This window comes from Pristis pectinata, chromosome 10 (genome assembly GCF_009764475.1).
Source record: "Pristis pectinata isolate sPriPec2 chromosome 10, sPriPec2.1.pri, whole genome shotgun sequence".
In the NCBI taxonomy this organism is placed as follows: Eukaryota; Metazoa; Chordata; class Chondrichthyes; order Rhinopristiformes; family Pristidae; genus Pristis; species Pristis pectinata.
The window spans coordinates 40,030,193-40,053,593 of record NC_067414.1 but is presented as its reverse complement, the minus strand read 5'-3'; the positions used below and the strand labels follow the sequence as shown (position 1 = coordinate 40,053,593).

At 38.2% G+C, this 23,401-nt stretch overlaps 1 protein-coding gene across 4 annotated transcripts in view; it reads right to left on the bottom strand.

The window, feature by feature from the left end:
- Positions 1-23,401, bottom strand: part of map3k7 (mitogen-activated protein kinase kinase kinase 7) — a 97,756-nt gene that overhangs the window by 9,724 nt on the left and 64,631 nt on the right. For 2 of the 4 annotated variants that reach the window (XM_052024553.1, XM_052024555.1), the window contains 2 exons: positions 8,160-8,227; positions 5,626-5,740 (listed from right to left, as the gene is read on the bottom strand). In XM_052024553.1, coding sequence (XP_051880513.1) covers positions 5,626-5,740; positions 8,160-8,227 — 183 coding nt within the window. The remainder of the gene's footprint in view (positions 1-5,625; positions 5,741-8,159; positions 8,228-23,401) is intronic. The other 2 variants (XM_052024554.1, XM_052024557.1) reach the window with 1 other exon arrangement.

Genomic DNA, 23,401 nt, shown 5'->3' with positions numbered 1-23,401 from the left:
GCTACGACAGGGATTTCAACTGCCACATGAATGATGGACAGTTTGAGACAGGCAGACAGGAATGCCTTTACCCAAATTTTTTTCCCTCCTCTAGCTTGCTGAGTGAAAATTTAGATGACGTTTGGCAGTTATGTGCCAATTTCATTTGCATCAGCAACCAAGCAAGAACGGCAGATTTAGTTTTCTGAAGATCAGCAACCAGATGGATCTTACAATAACCTTGTAATTTCATGGCACTAATACGAGCCTTCTGCACTTGAATTACCATTACTAGTGTATCAATGGGAAATGAGAGGGTTACATGGACTGATTCTTGTAGAACTCCAGAGACAACTTTGGAAGAGAAACTATTTTTGGTGATTCTCTGCCATGACGAGAAAAATAAACATGTAATTAATTAAGTGAGGGCAATCCCATCCAACTGGAAGGCGGCGTTCAATCAAAGGCCACATATGGGCAGTGGGGGATGAGGAAGAATACCTTTAACGTTCAGAGTCACTTGGAATGCAATTTTCAACTTCAACCAGTGCCCTTTTAAGGCAACAACTTGATTAGAGTTGGAGGAAAGATTAGCTTGGATTTGGGAAGCAATAAAAGGAAGGGAGGTTGGAGATTGGGGAAAAGCAGTGGTAGGGTATACAGGGAGAAAGAACAGAAATTAGATACAATATCTAGGGTAGACCAAGAAAATCCCGAGAAGAATTTTGTCTTGGTGGGCTAACCAGAGAGAAACAACTGAAAAGGTATTCTCCTTAGTGACAAAATAGCTCACGAGCACTTTGCTCCTTTTGTTGAAAGTCTGTACAGAGAAAGAAAAGTAAAGGGGTTAAGACGACAATTTTTAATGTGTTCTAGAAGATCATGCAAATAATCAGTTCTGATGGATGACAACTAATGATGAATAGTTAAGTAAGTCAGTTGTCCACCATATGTTCCTTGGACTAAGTGGCAAGAATGAGAACCACACCGGAGATGATGAACAGGCCAAGGAAAGTGATAGATTAATAAAGACAGGCATTGAAATTACAGGTGATTAAGCACACAGGTGGCTTGCAGAAATAGGCAGAGGAGGCCATTCAGCTTGAGCCTGTCCCATAATTCAATGAAATCATTGTAGATCTGTGACATAACTCCAAAAAAAATGTTTGACTACATGCCTCAACACATTTGTTTAAAAAAGACCCTGGATCCTAAGATTTAAAATTAACAAGAGACATCAACAGTTGTCGGCAGAGTTCCAAATCTTTACTGCCCTCTACGTGTCCCGAAAAGCCTGGCTCTAACTTTTAGATCTTGCTTCCTATTCCTGAACTCCCAACCAACAGTAATACTTTTTCCATATCTACCTTTTCATTTTCCCTTACAATTAGAAACTTTCAACCAAATCATTCAGGGAAAACAATACTAGGTTTTGTAAACACTCAAAATTCAACTGCTGGAGTTCACCTATAGTAAGTAGGCACAGGAGTAGGTTATTTGGCTCCTGGATCCTGCTCTGTCACTCAACAAAACCAAGGCTGAAATTCTATTTGAACACAATTTTCCTGCCTCATTCACTTATCCCTCAATTCCTCCAATATCCTTCAGTCTCTTTTTTGAATGTAATCCATGATTCAGCCTCCACAGTGCTTCAGAAAAGAGAATTCCAAAGATTCACCACCACTCGAATGAAGAAATTTCTCCTCATTTCAGTCCCACGTGCCCTGCTCCTTATTTTGAGAATGTGACTTCTACATCGAGACTCTCTAGCCAAGGGAAACATTCTTTTCTTATCTAATATGTTGAGCTCTCTTAAACGTTTTGTATGCTTCAATGATGCCACCACACATTCTTCTAAGCTCTGGATAATAGAGACCTACCCAATTCAAGTTCTTCTCATCTGACAGACCCACCATTTCAGTTTAAGTCGACTTTTGTGGCAATCCCTCTGTAGTAACATATACATTTTATTTAGATAAGGAAGCCAAAACTGTACACAATACTCTAGGAGTGGTCTCAAAAAGACTCCATATAATTGTCGTAAGAAATGGTTTTTTTGTACTCAAATCCATTTGTACAAAGAACATAGAACAAACAGTCCAGTGTAGGAACAGGCCCTTCAGTCCACTGTGTCTGCGCCAACCATGATGCCAATCTAAACTAATCCCATCTGCCTGCACCTGGTCAGTATCCCTCTATTCTGAATCAGAATCAGATTTATTATCACTGACTTATGTGACGTGAGATTTGTTGTTTTGCAGAAGCAGTACAGTGCAAAGACATAAAATTGCTATAAATTACAAAAATAAATAATGCACAAAAAAAGGAATCACAAGGTAGTGTTCATAGGTTCATGGGCCATTCAGAAATCTGATGGCAGAGGGGAAGCAGCTGTTCCTGAATTGTTGAGTGTGAATCTTCAGGCTCATCTACCTCCTCCCTGATGGTAATAACGAGAAAAGGGCATGTCCCGGATGGTGAGGGTCCTTAGTGATGGATGCCACCTTCTTGAGGCACTGCTTCTTAAAGATGTCCTTGATGGTGGAGAGGGTTGTGCCTGTGATGGAGTCTTGCCTTGCCGGTTCATGAGTCTGTTGAAATGCCTCTTAATCTTTCCTATCATATCTGCTTCTACCATCTTGTATGGCAAAGCATTCAAGGCACTTAATACTCTCCGTGTAAAAAAAAACTTGCCTAGCACATCTCCTTTAAACTTTCCCGCTCTCCTCTTAAACCATGTCCTCTAGTATTTGATCTTTCCACCCTGGGAAAAAGACTCTGACTCCCTATCTTCTCTGTGCCTGTCCTAAGTTTATAAGGTCGCCCCTTGGCCTCAGATGCTCCAGCGAAAACAATCTAAGTTTGTCCAGCCTCTTCTTATAGCTAGTACACTTCAATATAAAGGCTAAAATTTCCCTTCCTAATTGTTTACTGCACCAACACGTTAGCTTTCATTTGATTTATATAAAAGAACCTTCAGGTTCCTTTGAACATCAACATTTTCCAATCCCTGACCATCTAATAAGTACTCAGCATTTGATTTTTTTCTTCTGAAGTGGATAAGCACACATTTTTCCACACTATACTCCATTTGCCATGTTCTTGCCCATTCACTTAGTTGTTTATACTGCCTTGAAACCTCCTTGCACTCCAATAACTCCTTATATTCCCACTTAGTTTCGCATCAGCAAAGGTGGAAACATTTGGTAAATCTGTGGAGCACTTCTGTAAAGGCCAATTTATCCTTCTTTAGGTACGGTGCAATATTTTCCTATAACCCCCTCTAGAAAAGTAGAAGTAAGTGACCAGAGGATTTAATGGGTTTCTAAAAGTGATTATAATGGTTACCCTGCAGATTTACAGAGAACATTACATAGAACAGTACAGCCCTTCAGCCCATGATGTCTGTGCTGAACCCAATGCCAAATCTTTTCTTTCTGCACATGATCCATATCCCTCCATTCCCAGCATATTCATGTATCTTCCCAGCACATCCATGTGGTCTCATCAACATCCTGTACAACTGTAACAACACCTCCCTATTCCTAAACTTTGCAATAAAGGCCACAATGCTGTTTTCCTTCTTTGGACCAGTATGCTAACTTTTTATGATTCATGCACTACAGCATCTAAATCCCTCTGAACATTTGCAGTCTCTCTCCATTTAGATAATAACTCACCTTTTAATTCCTCTTATAAAAGCACATGACCTCATACTTCCCCACGTTAAAATTCATTGGCCAGGTGTTCGCCCAATTACTCAATCTATCCAGAGGACATCAGTTTAAGGTCAGAGGAGGAAAGTTTAGGGGTGACGTCAGAGGTAGTTTTGGTGGTAGAGGCTGATACAATAGGGAAATATAAAGACCCTTAGATAGGCACATGGATGTAAGGAAAATGGAGGGTTTTGGGCTGTGTAGGAGGGAAGGGTTATATTGATCATGTAATAGGTGTTTATATAGGTTGGCGCAACATGGTGGGCTGAAGGGCCTGTACTGTGCTGTAATGTTCTGTTTTCTATCTACATCCCATTGCAGAACCACAATGTTATCACTTATCCAGTCTGAAGCATATAACTCAAAGCTCCATGCATTTCAATTTTGTCGATAGAATTATATTCTCATTATAAAGAACATAAAGTTTATGTCTGCACCATTGGTAAGGTTGTACTTAATTACTTCCTCCTGTCACACTATTTGCATACAGTTTGGGTTTTGAGTTTCTGCTTTCAATACACTTGGGAAACCATGCCCAAATTGTTTAAAGTTGCAGTGTTTAATTTCCAGTTCAAATTATTGCTGAAATTTGTGTAAAGTCAAATGTAAGATTTCTGAAGAATCAACAAAAACAAACACAACAATTTAATGCAATTTATTTTTCTTCAATTAAAAGGAATCCTTTGATGTACTTGTGTGGCTACCTGGTGCTATTTTATTAATACAGCTGCTAATGGATTTAAACAGCAAAAATAAGAATATTTATTGAGAATACCATTCCTCCTGAAAGGAATAATATAATTTAAAATCAATGAAACAATATATATTATCGACACACACTATACATACACACAGTGTATAATTTCTTAGCAAATTAATTATTTTTGATAGGAAAATACTTTTCAAACCTCCCAGATTATGGCCGTGCTTTAAAAAAATACAATTTAACGGTTTTTTCTGAACCAGAGCAATTAGCAGAATTCCAACATGGCAGCATGTCATTTCTGTAGATGGAGCCTGATCTGGGCAAATGGAATCTTGAAGAGGTGTAAAGGATGAACATGAATGGTTATGGGCATCACTCGTATTTAAAATGGCCAATATTTGCATTGGTTTCATCAACGTCACCCAGACTACTTTGCTATTACTAGTTTAAGTGTGTGGAAAGGGCATTCAATCAAATTGCTGGTGAAACAGGGCGGGTCCAAAGTATGAGGCAGTCAGACATACGTGAGTGAAAACAAGAAAAGGAGAGTCCTGCACCAAAGTACACACCTAATTAAAAGCCCAATGCATGTGTCATAATAGCATGATACCAAGGACCAAACAGAAAGTGCATGCAAAACTTATGCTACAAATACCTGATAGAGCTATATGAGATCATGAGGGGCATAGATAGCGTGAAAGCACATAGTCTTTTTCCCAGGGAGGAGATGCTAAAAACAAGAGGGCATAGGTTTAAGGTCAGGCAAGAGATATAAAAAGGACATCAGGGGCAGCTTCTTGACACAAAGGGTGGTGTGTATTTGGAATGAGCTGCCAGAAATTGTGGTTGAGGCAGGCGCATTAGCCACATTTAAAAGCCATCTAGTTAAGTACATGGATAGGAGAGGTTTAGTGGGTTATGGGCCAAATGTGGGCAGATGGGACTAGCTTGCTGGACAACTCAGTCAGCATGGACAAGTTTGGACCGAAGGGCCTGTTTCCATGCTGTAAGACTCTACGACGATATAAAATATAGATACATATTTGAGACAGAGACACAAGAAAAAGGTGGTCATCACATTTTCTGTATACTTCATACCTCCCTATATAATGCATACTCATTACAGGAAATTAAACCGAGACAGTTGTTTTTATTAACCCTATGCCATTTCTCTAGAATTCCATCCCATCAATTGGACTGTTTTAAATAAAAGCCATAACAAACCTGTTAATTCATCTGGTGTCCATGCATAGTTGCGAGTAGTTTTCTCAGAAGGAGTTCCCGTGGCAGTGATCATCCTCACACTCGGACTAGATGAGCGGCTGCTATTTCTGCTGCCCTGGATATGTGAACAATAGAAGTCAGAATAAAATTCCTTATGATAATATTGCTTGAACAAATCATATTTGCTATAACATTTCAACAGTAAAAAGTGGAAAAGCAATCACTGTGTTCAGATAATCAAATAGGTACCTTGATATATCGGAGCTCTTTATAGAGCTGAGTTTGAATTGCTTTACAAGTATGCTTTAGCTATTCTGAAAGGTGCTGCCAAAATAAATTCTGAACTGATTTTACCACTTTATCAAAAACTACAATTAGTTTTGAATTCAAATACTTAAAATTCACTCTGCCACATGATAAAAATCCATAAAAGTAACTTCCCATCACAGAAGAAGATAACAAATTGGGAAAAAGGATAAAACTAACTACTTTAATTTTACAACCTTTTTGTGATTTGTTCTATGTGATTTTCTTTATATTTGTTTGAGGAAAGTTAATCTTGCTAAATGTATCCAGTATATATCACTATGATCTATAGCATTGGATACAAAATCAAATAGTGATGGGGTGGTCATCAGAAAATAGCAAGAACCTGAAGTTGGAAAACATGATGAGAGATTACAACAATTATCTGCTGATAACAGAATAAATTAAAAAAAAACATGCTTTATACTCTTTCTGTGGATCACTTAGTATAACCAATGACTGAGCCACATAAGCTAGGAAGGTCCTAACTTGACCTTCCTGTTAAATTCATTGTTCTCCTGCAGACAGACAATGGAATAGAGAAAGGAAATGTGCAACAAATAGCCTCAGTATCATTTTGTTAAAGAAGTTTAGCCAGGTCTTTTGTTCTTGATGGTTATCTAGTGACCCCTGCCAGATGCAGATGTGTCAGCAGCAGATGAAAGCAAAATTTGGCTTGGTTACATTTTTTTTTAACCAGCGTAACTGTCTAATAATTCCTTGGAACACATGAACAGTGCCCAAGGTGGCTGTACAATTTCATAGGAAAATGTACAGAATCGTGGAATGTGATATTCAAAATGTTTTGAAGTCTTGGCATCCCTTCTAATCTTAGTTAAATCTAACATAATCAAACATGATGAGCCAGTAATTTCAATAATTTATCATTTAGATAGGAACAACTTCGTGCTTGTGAAGTTAGTGCTTTTAAGAGTGGGACAAGAAAAATAAACTTCTCACTTTCCCAAACACAAAATCTCCAATTTTCCAGCTTAACACAAATTTAAATTACCCAGTATCGCAGTTTATCCAGTGTGTCTATTACATCTAAAAAAGACTACAAGGTACTGCAGAAATCAGCAAGTTTATATCCAAATTACTAAAAGTTTGTTATACTATGATGCATGCTTAACTTGTTATTTTGCCAGTTGATTAGTATTCAAGATCTTGGTTTTCAAACAGGGACTTGGTAGCCAGGTGCAGAGGTAAAATTGAGTGGAAGCATAAAGAGGGGAATTATCAGCTGTAATTATAAAAGCAAATAGTTTCTATTCAGTATTCAAATTTTGGGCCGGAGCTAGAGAAGGGCTGAGAATAAAAAAATCTTTGAAGTGGTGTGCAGGAAAAAATAAAGGAAGCTTAGAATTAATTTATTTGATGCAATTTAGCAAGCAACCATTGATCACAAGTGGCACATCAGACTTGCAATGTTCAACATCAAAAAAAAGGAAAATATTATAAGACTGCTCCCCAAAATCAGAAGTATACATTGTGCCAATAAGTATATATAGACTATTTTAAAAGCAATTTTATCATGGGGCACAGATGTCGCATCATTTGATTCAGCCATTATCTTTTAATCATTGTCCCATACATTTGTTTATACTGTTTCCTAAAACTCTAAAAGTGCAGTTGCTGTCTGTGAAGAAGAATCACAAGCATGTGAAAAATACAGAATGGTGCAGATAAGGTAAAACAATAATATGACAAGTGAAACTAGCAGTCATGAATTTAAATAAGTGAGAGCTAAATGCTAAAATAAGTGCAAGGAAAAACTCCTAAACTAGGAAAGATAGACATGAGATGGAAAAATATAAATAAAACATTTGGGTAATCAATAGCTCCACTTAAAGTTCCAATGGGGGAAATAAGGAACTAGATTGATGAATTGATGAACTTCCATTGGTCCATTGTCATACATCCTCCTCTGCTTAAAAATGTTCACTATTTCTCCAAATGATGCATGGTCTCTAGCTTATGGCTTTACTGGAATGGGAGAATGAAATCTGTAGCTCATAACTAATTTGCTGCCGATCAAACATCTGGTGAAAATTTTGATAATAACAAGTCAAAGTTTATCTACCATGTTACTTTTAAATATATGAAAAACTTCTTTCTAGTACATTATCTGACATTTAAAAAAATTCTTGATAGCTTAATATAATTAATTTTAGGATCACGTTGGCCTAAGAGATGCTGTGAGACTTTAAAAAAAATAAATGTCTTACCTGATTAGATTCAGTTCCAATAATTGTTAAGTCCTGAATTGACCTGCGCCTTTGTTGTTCACTGCCTGCTGAGCAAAAAACAGGCAATAATTGTCCAGCAGCAAAATAGTACAAGCACAACTGCTGCAGGTGGATTTTAGAAAAAAAAGAGAGAGAGAGAGAGAGAGAGGGGGGTGGGGGGGAGAGAGGGAGAGAGAGGGGGAGAGAGAGAGAGAGAGAGAAGCAGTGGCTGCAGTGTTGAAACTAGGAACACACAGTCTTGTCAACATAACTAAAACTTAATCCAGTGACCACTCCTACCACATGAATAGCTACTTCAGTCTCCTCGCCATTTTTTGTCACATGTTCTAAGAGACCATATGCAGGAGACCAGAGCTGATGACGGCAACTATTTAAGGGCTCTTACGTGATGGTTTGCAAGAACAGGACTGCTGATATTAGTCCCTTGTCGTGCTAAGCTTTGCTCCTTTACTCTGAGACCTCTCATAGCCTTCTGTCCTTGTTATATTTTCACAATGTGCAAAGGGGAAGCAAATGTGATTCTTCTGCAAAATGACTAGAAAACAGCGACTAACTATAAAAATAAAATCCCAGCCTTTGAACAGAATACCTCCTTTACAGCTACTTCCTCCCAAAAATTTAAAGTCTTATCTCAACATCAATTAATTGAATGAAAGAAAAAGCATAGTTTTTTTTGTAAATTAAGTAGCTGCAATCTTCAAATGTTAACCTCGTGTAAAGACTGTATTTGGAAAGAAATGATAAACAACCCGATAGTTCTCACTGAAACTAAATCTTGCATACTTGAGCATTTACTACAATCCACAACTAAAACAAAAGCTGCAGCTTTATTTTTACCCTGCCCGGTCAGATCACAATAGCTTTGAACAATGAGCAGGCAAAACAGTTCAGTTTAATGCCAAACAAACCACAAATACTCCAGATTCTGTAGTGGTATCTGAATATCAGAAGGCTTCTCAAGGCTCCAAGGTTTTAATTGGTAAACATAAATTGACAGACAGTGCCAAATGGCTGTCAATTTGGATCACCAGGAGACTTTTTTTGGGAATTGTCTGAGTAAAGTTGAGACATTACAGTCAAAGACTTAAAGTTGCGCAAAACCAAGAGGAATCTCAGTCAACTCTTAAATTACTGAGCTGGAGGTTTTGAGCAAAGATGTGCACTTAAATTAATCTTGTACAAAAATAACAAGGGTAAGGAAAAATGGATCCTGTTTTTGTTTGTGAGGTGCCTTTTTTGAAATTCCACTCATTACTGCTACTCTTTTTCATAGTGATTTAAAAAGGCACTATGCAGTACAGCAATACAGATGTTTCTTATGACCACCAATGATAGCCAACTTACAACTAAGCTAATAAAACTGATACCATAAAGTAAGCTGCTCCTGTATAATAAATACTCAGCCACTCAGGGACAACTAGGTTTAGGATGTAACATCACACAAAATACACTGTACTCACTTCTGTATCTTGAATAGTATTAAATTGTTTTGCGCAATGCAACGAGATTAATTAAAGTTAACACAGGCTGTGGTCAGTGGTAAACAAGAAGTGCAAATCTCTTGCAAATGCCCCAGATTTTCAATGGGCCTTTCAAACAAAAATCCAGGAGGTTTGGGGTCTGAAAACAGAGCAAACAACAGTAGGTTTTTTAAACCAGGTTAGTGAATTCTTAGAGAGACACAGGTCCTGTAATTGAATTTCACTCCATTTTGATCCACTAATCCACTGCTGCATTTTGCACAAATGCTAAATCGGGACCCCTCCAAAAATATAATGAAATTAGCCAAAAAAAGTTTGACAGGTCACTAGGGTGGTTAACATACAGAAAAATATGCCAGAACAGAACTGACATGGTTCCCAGTGGGACCACAGTAAATTCAGTGCAGCTGCCAACACTTTGCTGCAAGACAATGACAGAAGGGCATCAGCCCTTAAAGACAAGCAGCCAGACAGCAGCAACACACACAAAGACTTATGTAGAGTAGAAAAATGCAGAGGAAGAGGGAGATAATATCGCATTGTGCAAATGTTAGAGCTACTACTCACTACAGGAGACAGAGACCAGAGAGGGATGTCAGGTGCACTGGATGAGGGGGTGATGGAGAAGGTTTGGCAGCAGATCTGCCAGTGTAGCCATCAGAAGAGCCTAGCATAAGGTGGCAGGGATGGAGTCAGCCAGGGGCGAGAACTCCCTTAACAGTGGAAGAAATTTCATGACCTTATTAGATACATCAAAGTGAGATCCAGGCAACACTGCTCATTCATGTTGACACATTCAACTTGACGCAGTTATTCCACTGCCCTCTCCTCTCCTACAAACCCACCCAACCATTGACACTCAACTCTCTCCAGCTCCACACAGAGGTCAAGCTTCCAGAAAGATGATAATGAAAAGGTTATTTCAATGTCCATCACCACCTCAATTTAGGTAAAGATAGCAAAGAATAGGAGGGACTCCACTGCACAAAAAGAAGGCCCTTGTGAAGCCTGTCTCCACTGGGGAGCTCGTCTTGCAACCAGCAAGCAGAGAAATCACAGCCCCAAACCACCTTCAGAGCAAGTGCAATTTGCAACCTGTCAGGTGCACACACCAACAATTGTGAGTACTTCATCTCTTTTGATTTGATCACCAAGACACCCTTACTACCAACTGTCTTGCTGCATCACCAGAAAAATGTTCTGACCACAGCTTACATGCAGAACTATATTCTGATTCAGATGACAGCTGCTGTGAAGGCACTGATGCAGACTTTTATGTAGTCACATGCAGATCCAGTTAGAGATTTGGTCTTGACATTTGTGATTTGGGGTCTGTCAGCCAGCTCAGCACTAGATCTGCTGACTGAAGCAGCATTGGAGCAGTCTGAGTGAAGAAGATCATTACACTTTTGTGTACCCAGTCCTCAGAGGACATCTGGTATATATTCATAGGAATAAATGCATTAGCAGCTGAAGGCCACACTGTCCTCAACCCTGCTCTGGCACTCAATAAAATTACAGCGGATCTGACCTGAAACACAAATCTTCATTCCCTCTTACCCCTGGTAACCTTTCACTCCCGTTTCTTACTACCAGACTGAAGGACGGCTTCTGTCTGCTGTTATCAAACTCTTGAAGTGACCTCTCGTACACTAAAGGTGAATTCTTGATCTCCCAATCTACCTCACCGTGGCCCTTGCACATTATTTGTTTACTTGCACTGCATTTCCTTTGTAACTGCTACATTATATTCTGCATTTTGTTTTCTTTTTACTACCTTAATGACACGATCTGCCTGGATGGCACGCAAACAGAAGTTTTTCCACCGTAACTCTGAACATGTGACAATAGTAAACCAATACCAAATAACTATCTGCCTCTGCTTTACAAATACTAAAAGATTTCCACTGTCCTTTGATGAAGTGTGTTCCAAAGGATAATTACCCTTGTAGGAAAAATGTTGCTCCATCTCTGTCTTAAATGGGTGACCCTTAAACAGCAACCTCTAATTCTGAATTTCCCCACAAGTGGAAACATTCTCGTATCTACTCTGCTAAGACCTCTCAGGACCTTTTACGTTTCCATTAAGAACCCTCTTGCTGTTCTAAATTTCTACTCATACAGGCTGAGCCTGTCCAACCTTTCTTCATAAGACAAGTGAACTATTCCAGGCATCTCTGAACTGCTTCCAGTGTATTTACATTCTTCCTTAAATAAAACGACCAATACTGTACACCATTATTCCAGAAAATGTCTCTTCATTACCCTGCAAAACAGAAGCAGAGCCTCCCTACTTTTGTGTTCAATTCATTAGCGTAATGCTATTACAGTGCCAACGACCCGGGTTCAATTCCCGCCGCTGTCTGTAAGGAGCTTGTACATTCTTCCTGTGTCTGCGTGGGTTTCCTCTGGGTTCCTCGCACATTCCAAAGACGTATGGGTTAGGAAGTTGTGGGCATGCTATGTCGGCACCGGAGGAGTGGCAACACTTGCAGTCTGCCCCCAGAACACACTATGCAAAATGATGTATTTCACTGTGTTTTGATGTACATGTGACCAATAAAGATATCTTATCTGGCATTAAACAATACGAATTATACAGAAATAGGTCCTTTGGCTCAACTCGTCTATGCCAACCAAGCTGCCTACCTGAGCTAGTTTTATTTGCCTGCATTTGGCCATATCCCTCTAAACCTTTCCTATCCATGTGCCTGTCCAAATATCTTTTAAACGTAATTGTACCCGCCTCTACTACTTCCTCTGCGAGCTCGTTCCACATACCCACTACCCTCTGTTTGAAAAAGGTGCCATTCAGATCCCCTTAAAATCTTTCCCCTCTCACTTTAAACCTATGCCCTCTGGTTTTAGACTCCCCTACCCTGGGGAAAAGACTCTGACCATTCACCTTATCTACGTAAATTGAAAGGGAAATTTAACAGCCTTTCAGCAGACATACTGCAGCCAGTGAAGGGTCACAGTGATGCAGCATTTGGACATCCATCCCAATATACATGGCAGTGAGATAGGAAAGGTCAAGGTGTTAAAGTTGAAACCCAAATGTTGAGAGTTTCATGTTTTATTTTTCTTGTTATAAATGTCTCTGAACAAATAGCCCTCTTCTCACTTGGGGCAAATCAGACCTATTATTGTGCAGAGATAAGTGACACTGGTGTGGCAGTTGCTGGCATGGCACAATTGGAAAGGTTACTAATGAAGTGTTGTCAGTATTGTTATCATTCAGATATCCACTAAATATGCCAGCAACTAATTAATGGAGAAAGTACCCCGTGTTAATTTTAGCACACTTTGAACTCTGGAATGTGTCTGTGGTGATCTGCGAAGCTGCCTAGTCAGGTGTCCCAATGGCAGCAGAATGTGCCTTTAAATAACAACAAAAGCAAAGAAGTATGGCCCTAGTTGTGCCAAGGCCATTCTGTGACAGATCTCATTTACATTGGGAAGAGTAGAATAGCACTTTGCACAAACAGCCATGTCTTTAAGTGCATGCCTTATGCTGGCACTAATGTAAATAGTGCATTGAACTGTCCAGTGCACCTTTGTGATGGATAGGAAATTATTGCTATTGTGAGCTACTCCAGGTTAAAGATTAAGAGAGTTGAAAATAATCTGTGCAAAATGTAATTTTCTATCTAAAGAGGCTGTTTGGCAGTAATTAAGATATACTATATTTAAAAAGTTATGTTGACTGGATTGGACAAATGCTAACCTTCTCCAGCATGCTTGGCAGGGATCTATCACCCTAGTACTGCAAGTTCACAAATGCTGCATGGTATAGTTAGATATTGTTAGATCTGTGGAAGCAGGGCACTTCAAAGAGTATCTTCTGGCTTTCCATGTTTAGTTGCACACATGTAAACACTGGAAATTGTGGCCTGAATGCTGCAAAATCCAGGCCACCGTTCAACATGCTGAGATTTATGGCGTTAAAAATCTCTGAAAGCAAGTCACGTGCAATTGAAGGTGAAATGTGGCCACTGGAAGTGCAGGAATAAAAAAAACTCGGAAGTAATGCAAAAACCTGGTATTGAGTCAAAATTCAACACGAAATGGAGGTAGAGGAATTGGGGTTGGAGCAGGGAAGGTTAGTGGTGGCATTAAAAGTGATGATGAATATTACCTCAAAAGCTGCCCTGTCCACAAAGCAGCGCAGCAGGACTGTGCAAGAGTTACCCGTTGTCTTATTCTGTTGGTTGGCTATCTAAGACTTTGATTTTCTTTTGCACCACTCTAAATATTTTTGCAAATTATTGACATGGTTTTAGGAGATTAAGTCATATGCTACACAATGAATTATTCAATAAAATTTTTCCTATCATTTGTGAGTTTCTTGGAAATGATATTCCTTTGACATCATGCATATCACCCTCCAACTGTTGCCATGATTTGAGAAAAGGGCATAGATTATGACAGATAGTCTTGACATATGGTAATTTTCCAAAAGCAGAAATTAAATCTATTTTCTCCACTGAATCAGAATTAAAAATAATAAATGCAGAATTTCCAAACGCGAAAGTATTTACCCTAATGCCAAAGCCAATTACATGAATTGGAACTAATTTTTTAAGAATTATTTAAAAATTATCTGAAAATTAATAATAATAGACATGCATTTAATACTTTGCTATACTTTCAGGATTGCACTAGTGAATAGCTATTTTGGTAGTTAAAAACTAAAATGATTGTTTGTGATGAGGTGGCAATGTTATTTTGGTTCTCACTACAAATATATCCACTGGCAGTTAAAAAGCTCATCAGATTTAGACAAGGCTAAGTTGGTTATGGGGAAAACTGAAAGAATATGCAACACCTCTACATGAAATGGAGATATAATATGTTTCACTCTCCAATCTTTTGAATCTTGTGGATTTTTCAATAATAAATTGCATCTTTCACATTCAAAGTGACTTCAAACTAATAGCATTACCTTTTAGATAACATTGTTATATTACATATATTTGTCCCAGATTTAAAAGGCCACACTATCCCTACTCCCTCCTAAACAGCACCCCTAGCGAAACAAATAGGCTCTACCAATATAGGCCCAGAGGGTGGTGGATGTAGGTACTCTTGCAACATTTAAAAAGTATAAAGGTATCTGGACAACCACTTGAATCATTGAGTTTGGAAGGCTATCAACTAAGTGTTGGTAAATGGGAACAGAATAGATAGGTACTTGGTAGTTAGCATCGACATGGTGGGCCAAATGGCCTGTTTCTGTGCTTTATGACTTAAATCTCTAGCCTAAGACTTTCATGCTATAGAGCACTTTATCTATAGGTATCATAGATAGCGCTTCACAATCAATGATATTTTTAAGTATTGTCACTATTCTTATGTAGGTAAACATATGTAGCAAGATCCTGTAAATGGCAATGAGATAAATGATTAATTCTTATCATGTAGAGCTGGTTAAAAGACATAGTAGTCAAGAGATAGAAACACCCCCACAGACACCAGACGCCCACAGATTTTTTTCTGAAGATCTTTTAATTTCACTTGAACAAGCAAATGGCAATGGAAGTTTCTTGGTGCTCAAAGTGCCAGGTTAAGATAAGATATCTTTATTAGTCACATGTACATCAAAACTCAGAGTGAAATGCATCTTTTGCATAGTGTTCTGGGGGCAGCCCGCAAGTGTCACCACACTTCCAGCGCCAAAATAGCACGCCCACAACTTACCATAGAACAATACAGCACAATACAGGCCCTTCGGCCCACCATGTTGTGCCGACCTTCAAACCACTCCTAACACTATCTAACCCCTTCCTCCCACATAGTCCTCTATCTTAAATTCCTCCATATGCTTATCTAACAATCTCTTGAACTTGACCAACAGCCTCCACCACCACCCCAGGCAGCACATTCCATGCACCAACTACTCTCTGGGTGAAAAACCTCCCTCTGACGTCTCCCTTGAACTTCCCACCCATTACCTTAAAGCCATGCTCTCTTGTATTGAGCATTGGTGCCCTGGGAAAGAGGCACTGGCTGTCCACTCTATCTATTCCTCTTAATATTTTGTATACCTCTATCATGTCTCCCTCATTCTCCTCCTCTCCAATGAGTAAAGCCCTAGCTCCTTTAGACTCTCCTCATAATCCATACCTCTAATCCAGGCAGCATCCTGGTAAATCTCCTCTGCACCCTCTCCAACGCCTCCACATCCTTCCTATAATGAGGCGACCAGAATTGGACACAGTACTCTAAGTGTGGTCTAACCAGAGTTTTGTAAAGCTGCATCATTACTTTGTGGTTCTTAAACTCAATCCCACGATTTATGAAAGCTAACATCCCATAAACTTTCTTAACTACCCTATCCACCTGTGTGGCAACTTTCAGTGATCTGTGGATATGAACCCCCAGATCCCTCTGCTCCTCTACACTGCCCAGAATCCTGCCATTTACCTTGTATTCTGCCTTGGAGTTTGTCTTCCTAACCCGTACATCTTTGGAATGTGGGAGGAAACTGGAGCACCCAGAAGAAACCCACATAGACATGGGGAGAACGTACAAACTCCTTACAGACAGCAGCTGGAATTGAACCCGGGTCGCTGGCGCTGTAATAGCGTTAAGCTAACTGCTACACTACCGTAACTTGTGTGTCCTAGAAGCCAAGCCCATCAATGATGCAACATGGCATCCACATATATATAACTGCACTAAATCTTCCATACTTACCCTGGCAAAACCAAATAATCTGTAATAGTTTGTATTTGTTAATTTATTATATTTTTTATATAAAATTTCAGAAAAAAGTTAGGGTATAGAAATGGTAATGGCTGGAAAAGTAAAATTATCAAAAAAAATCCACAATTCCATTAACATATCTGCAAATGATACTTCAATGGTTATCGAATGGATATTGTAATACCAGCAATATGAAAACAGCATATACTGTAAAATGTTTTATCAAAGTATTGATAAGTAATAAGCTCAGAGTGTCAAACTAAACAGACAGCTGAGCTAGTCTACTATGGTTACCCAAGATGCTGGTTCGATTGGCCATAATTTACAAGTCGCTTCTAAATACAGTAAGATGACATGACCAGTGATTAAAAGTCATCCACATTCAATTCCCACATACAATTTATGTACAGAGTGTTTAGTTCACAGATTTATATAATTCATGACATTACACTTAACAGATAGAATGTGAAATAAAAATAACACATTACTTGGTTAGAATTACCATTGAAAATCTACAATTAGCTGGATTAAATGTTGATAGAACGGAAACATGTCTTAATTAGGAGAACATTTTGTCGTGAATTGTATTGAAGTGATCGGTTGTATATCTGCAGCAGCAATCCCATACCTGCGTCCTGCACTGTATGCATCAGGCATTCAATATCAAGTCAAATATAAAAGTTTGGAAATAGGAGTACAGAACGAAATTTAAAAATTCTATACATAATTTTGTTCTTGCTGCAGCAAACTAGCAAGGTCTGAGGGGTAAAGAAACTAACAACACAGATAGGGTTTGCTAATCACATGTTTCATGGCATTAAGTCTGCAGATACAGCAATTATTTTAAAAATTGTAGAGAAGTTTGTAACAAAATTGTAAATACTTCAGGTCAGTCCCTGCAGAGATATTTATAAATATGGCTATATTCTGGCACACAGTTAATGCTGAGTCTATTGTCTAGAAATTAGAATTACACCTTTCAAGACAGAAGGCAGGAAATATTCCTTATAGAAAGTATGACACAGGTTTAGTATTTGCATTTATTATTACAAACAATGATAAGCCAACTATTAACTTTTCATCCAAAATTGAATGATTTTTGTTGTTCCATAATGGATATGGAACAAATGGTTATGGAATTAGGTCACAAATGAATTATGGATTCAAGGAGCGTTGAATGTGTTTTTCTTTTAAAATATATTTGTTTTTCAGGATCTGGACATCACTGGCAAGGCCAGCATTTATTAGTCACCCCTGAATGCCCTTGGTGGCTGAGGAAATAAATAGTTTATTTCTACTGTGCTTGATTGATGCTGCTTGTTAGTCATTTAATCCCAGAAGAGCAAAACTTGCTTCCAACTAAAAATTGGGAAGATCAAAGCCATTGTTTGTGGGACATGAAGGTGTAGAGAAAACAGAATTCAGCCTACTTGTGGAATCTGAATAATCAAGTTGCAGCACATATGAGAAACTGGTGAAGACAAAGGAGAGATCCTTGGTGAATTCCAGCATAAGCAGAAGAGAATTCGGGGTTTAAAGTTTAAATTATGAGGAAATATTGTACAATTGTAGGTTGCATTCCTTTACCTTCAGAAAGTTGAGAGAGGATTTAACTGAGATATTTAAATTATAAAGGGATTTAATGGGGTAGAAGATAAAAAAAAAACTATTTCCTGCAATGGGGTAATCCAGAAAGGAAAAAAACACCACCTTAAAATTAGAATGGCATCATTTCAGTGTGAAAGCAATTACTGTTTAAGTACTAGTATACATCAATTTCTTGCTCTAAAAATGGTTGCTAATGTATTAATAATCCAAGACTGAAAATAGCTCAAGTTTTGTTAGGCAAGGGCATCAGGAATGTGGAATAAGGGTGTGTTTAGATGCAGGTCAGCCAATCCCTAGGGAGGCAGGAGTAGGATTTGGTCATGTAGGCCTTGAGTCTATTCATTGACTTAAAGGGCACAAACAACTGATCTGCAGCTTCACTCCATATAACAACTTTTGTCCCATTCCCCTCAATAACAATCCATCAATCCCAAATTTATAATTAACACTGGCCTGGCATAAACTGAATTCCAAACTTCTACTGCTCTCTGAATAGAAGTGGTGGTTAACTTCACTCATGAAAGGCTTGCTTCTACATTCAGATGAGCTCATGTCCCCGACTCTGTATTCTCTTCATCCACTCCACTGGTTCCCTGTAAGGTCCTGAAACTTCAATCAAACTACTTACAACTTAACTTCCAAGTAATGCAACCCTGGTCTGTGTAAATTCTCCTTATGATTGAACCATTGGAATCCAGGTATAATAAATTTGGTAAATTTACATTACACTTGCTCAATACATGCTCTTCCTAAGGCACAGAGCCCAAGACTATACAGAGTGTAACAGATATAGTCTAACCAGGGTTTTATAGTGTTGTAGCATAATTTTCACTTGCTTACATTCCAGTTAAAATCATGTGTTTCAGTAGCCTTTCTAAATACTTTTTCCCATAATTGTCCATAACATTTTGATGTTTGATGAACACTGACCTACCACGTCTCCTTAGATTTCTGTTGCTTCCATCTTTTCACCATTTTGAAAGTACTTTGGATCTAGTCACTTTTGGTCCAATGTGGATGAACTGTTTTTCTATGAAGAAATCCATTTGCCACAGTTCTGTTCATTTGCTTACTCTAGTAATATTTAATATTTCTACCCATATTGCTTACAATATCACATGGTTTTGAGTGAACAACAATCTGGGTATATGGTCATCTACCCCATTGTCCAAACAACTTATAAATACCATCATCAGTTGTGGGCTGCAGATTCCTAAAGAACAGTAGTTACATCCTCCAAATTTGGATGCTTGATTATCATTCATACACTGCTTCTTGCATTTCAACCCTTTATTAACAAAATTAATAATTCATCTTCAGTTCCATTAAAGACTCATGCCAACTTTGTGTCTGATCTGCTGAAAATTTTAAACATATTCCATTGCACTTTTCTTAATTTCAGTTGCTAGTAACTAATATTCCTGACAACAAATGCAAAGGAAACTAGACTATAATTCATCACTTTCCCTTGGTTAGCAAGCAACATGGTGAATTTTCTGATCTAAGGGATCGGTTCTGAATCAAGAGTATCGTGGAAGATTATAATTAGCTCAGCTACAACGTTCTCACCTAATTCTTTTAAAACCAAGGGATGGAGCCCACCTGGTTTTTAAGAGACTTGTGATGAGATATTGGGCATACTCAATAGAACTTGAGTATGCCCAACATCTCATCAAAAGTCAGGCACTTCAATGCATCATGCATCCTGTGACTTCAATGCCACTGGTTTTCTAACCCTCTTGTGATGAAGGCCATTACTCTAATTCTGCTGAAATAAAATGACATAACTGGTGACTACGTAGACAAACTCCTGAATGTTTTTGTCTAAATACTTCAAATCTTTTCAATTTTGATTATGAGCTGTAATTAAAAAATACAGAGGTGGCACAGAGCAAACCTTCAGAAACTATAAGCCAAGCATCAAGAGCTCCATGGGTGCTCCTTATATGCTCTGACCTGAGTAAAGTATCACAATTACCTTTATACTTTCATTCGTCATTCTTGCTTTTGTAGAGTGTGCACTTACTGTGTGTACTTGTGATACTGCACCTATTGTTGTTTTAGCTATCCTCTTATGTGGTTTAAAATTTTCTGATTTCTTCATTTTGCAGCTGTACAAAATATCACTTAGACCACATCTGGAGTACTGCGTACAGTTCTGGATGCCACACCATACGAAAAGTGTGGTAGTAATGAAGAGAGTGCAGAAGAGATTCACCAGGATGTTGGCTGGAATGGAGGGCTTTAGTTATAAGGAGAGATTGGATAGGCTGGGTTTACTCTCACTTAAACATAGAAGGTTGAAGGGTGACTTTACAGGGGTTTATCAAATTATGAGGGGTATAGATAGGATAAACAGCCAGAATCTTTTTCCCAGGGCAGGGGAGCCTGGAACTGAGAGGAAACTGGTTCAAGGTGGGAGGGCAGAAATTTAGAGGATATCTGAAGGCTACGTTTTTCCACACTGAGGATGGTGGATATCTGGAACGAGCTGCTGGAGGAAGTGGTGGAGGCAAATACAATTAGAATGTTTAAAAGGTGTTTGGACAAGTACTTGGATAGGAAAGGTACAGAGGGATACGGCCGAATGGGACTTGTGTAGATAAGCATCGTGGAAGAGGTGGGCCAAAGGGGCCCATTTTTGAGCTACAACTCTATGATTCACAGTTCATTATACCTACTTGCATGATTAATCGAACTGGATTAAAATCAGTTTTCAAATGCAGGGCTCATCTCTCAAATATTCTGCAAGGACACCACTTTTCACTACCTATCACATCATGAAATCCAGCTCCACCTTTTACAACTCCAAGCCCCTCAATTATAGATTGCATACACTGTGTGGGAGTCAGAAAAGCAACATATTTTGAAAGCATAATCTAAGGCAGATTTGAATGAATTACTTTCAACACAAATAGTGATTATTCTTTTTAGGTAGATTGGAAAGGAAAATTTAAAACTGTAGATATGGTGCACATATTAATAACTTTCTCAAAGAGACTACATTAAGAAAATGCAATTACAATTGTGTTCTATAGAAAATAAATTGAAAAAATCCATGATCAACTCAAAAGTAATAGCTAATCAGAGTTTTACAACACAGAAATAAAGAATTTGCATTCTGAGTAATCTGCCTGGACAGAGATCAAACTTTCACATCCAAAATAATTCTATGGCCTTAAAGTTGACATTGTGCAATTGTCTCAGAGTAACCAGTTAGGTGCATCAAACAACTAGGTTCTTCAATGTTTCTTCTGAAAGGCAGCGAATTGTCATTAAAAAAAAAACTTTAAATGCAGGCACCGAAAGCATTCACCTGCTTGCAGTGCATACCTTGCAAAATTTTTTAAAAAGCGAAAACAACACTTGTCTTTTGATAAATGTAGAATGCTATTACAGTATTCAAGACAGCTGAACAATTTATCAAGGATGAATGCATATCTTGGCTTCTATGCATGAAACCTCAACATAATTCACAGTATGACAATGAAAAGCACACATGATAAACACAAAAGTCATGCAAGTGCAGAAAAGACACACACACAAATCATTAGGTTATTACATAAGCAAGCACAGCAGTCAGAAGCTCAATTATCAACCTCAAAGAGCATAATTAAGGTGAAGGAAAATACTTCTTGCTCCAGAACAGTATAGCAACAGAATCATAGATTAAATAATTCATGTCATCTATACATAAAACAACCGGAACTGGCATATTAATTCCTTTGAATTTCATGTTTATTTATTTTTATGAGACTTGAGTGTCACTGGGAAGACTAAGATTTAGTGCCCATTCCTAACTGACCCTGAGAAGGCAGTGGCGAGTTGCCTTCTTGAACTACTTAACGAGTTCTTAGATTTGGATCCAGCAATGATGAACGAACAGTGATATATTTCCAAGTCAGGATGATGTGTAACTTGTGGGGGCATTTCCACGTGAAGGTTCTCCCATGGGCCTGCTAAGTCAGCCTCTTTAGTAGTAGAGACAATAGGTTTGGGAGGTGCTGTCATGTGCAAGTAAATTTTGAATAAAGTTCATACTGTAAGCAAGTGCCAGTGATAGAGAGAGCAAATGTTTTAGATGATAGATGTGGTGTCAATCAAGAAAGATAGATGGTGTCAGAGTATCAGAACTATACTTGTGCAGGCAAGTGAAGAGTATTTCATCACATGCCTGACTTGGGCCTTGTAGATTATCTTGTAATGACTTGAGTTACAAAGTTATAAAAACTATAATGAAGAACAATAACAATTAAAAAAAAAATCTTCAGGAACAGTATGATCTCATATAAGTTAATTCACAACTAATTCTATGCACAGCATTTCTCCCCTTCCCACCCCAACCCCTTAAATTGCTCCTTATAGGAACTTAGAACCCAATTTAAATGTTTCCCAGGATGCTTGGTCACAAAGGCCACTTTAAAACCAAAGGATCCCCTCAATTTCCCGTTTGCAGTTTCCTTAATTCAATTTTAACTTCATTTAAAAAGAGGTCAAAATTATATTACAAGCTTCAAAGGATTTTCCCACCATATTACTTAGCTGAAATTTCAACTAAGAGGTTTTCTTCCCCCCCCCCCCCACACACATTTAATGTTAACATTTTTTGCCTAAACATAAAGATGCAACCTCCTTTTGTTGCTACTTCCATGCCTACCTCAGGCATGATTTGGACATGGGCAGAAAATCATTTGTGTTAGTCCACCTATTTGTGTTTTGCTACAAGAAGCGCAAATTCAGTATTTACTTTAGATTTAAGGGAAATAAGCAGAATTTCGATTTGTGTACTGAAGTTAGAAATGACCCATAAATTATTATTTATTTCATTCTCATTGCATACATTGAAAATTAGCTAATTTTAGCTTTTGAAAATTAGCTTTTTTAAAAAAAATGTGAATACAGCTAAATATTTCTGTTATTAATAAAAGTTCTTTAATCTGGGAAACTGGGCCACATCATGGAGAATCGAGAGTCACCATATGTCCACATCTACTTGATATGGATGCAGAGGTGGAATCGAGGTCAACAATGCTTGAGTGGTGACCAGGGAACAAACAAGTTCTAACAGAAATCATAGCTGGTTGTGGGCGGGGAGGGTGGGGGCTGGAAATGGGGGAAGAGTGTGGTACTGGCAGACAGAGGCTTAGCTCCTCAACTATCAAGGAATTGAACAGCTTTTAAATGTCTGACATCCGAAAATGATCAAGACTATACATTAAGTATTTAAGATATAAAAAAAGTTAGAAAAATTAAAATCACATTAAAGGCTTTAAACTTAAGTAAAATAATTTAAAAAAAATTAGATTCCCCATTTCACAGGCCAAGAGTCATTGTTCAAATCTTTGAGGTCTCAGATCCCATACGAGCTCTGTCCTAGTGTCAAATCCAAGTAGTTATTCCCGATGAGTAAGCATTCAGCAAGTC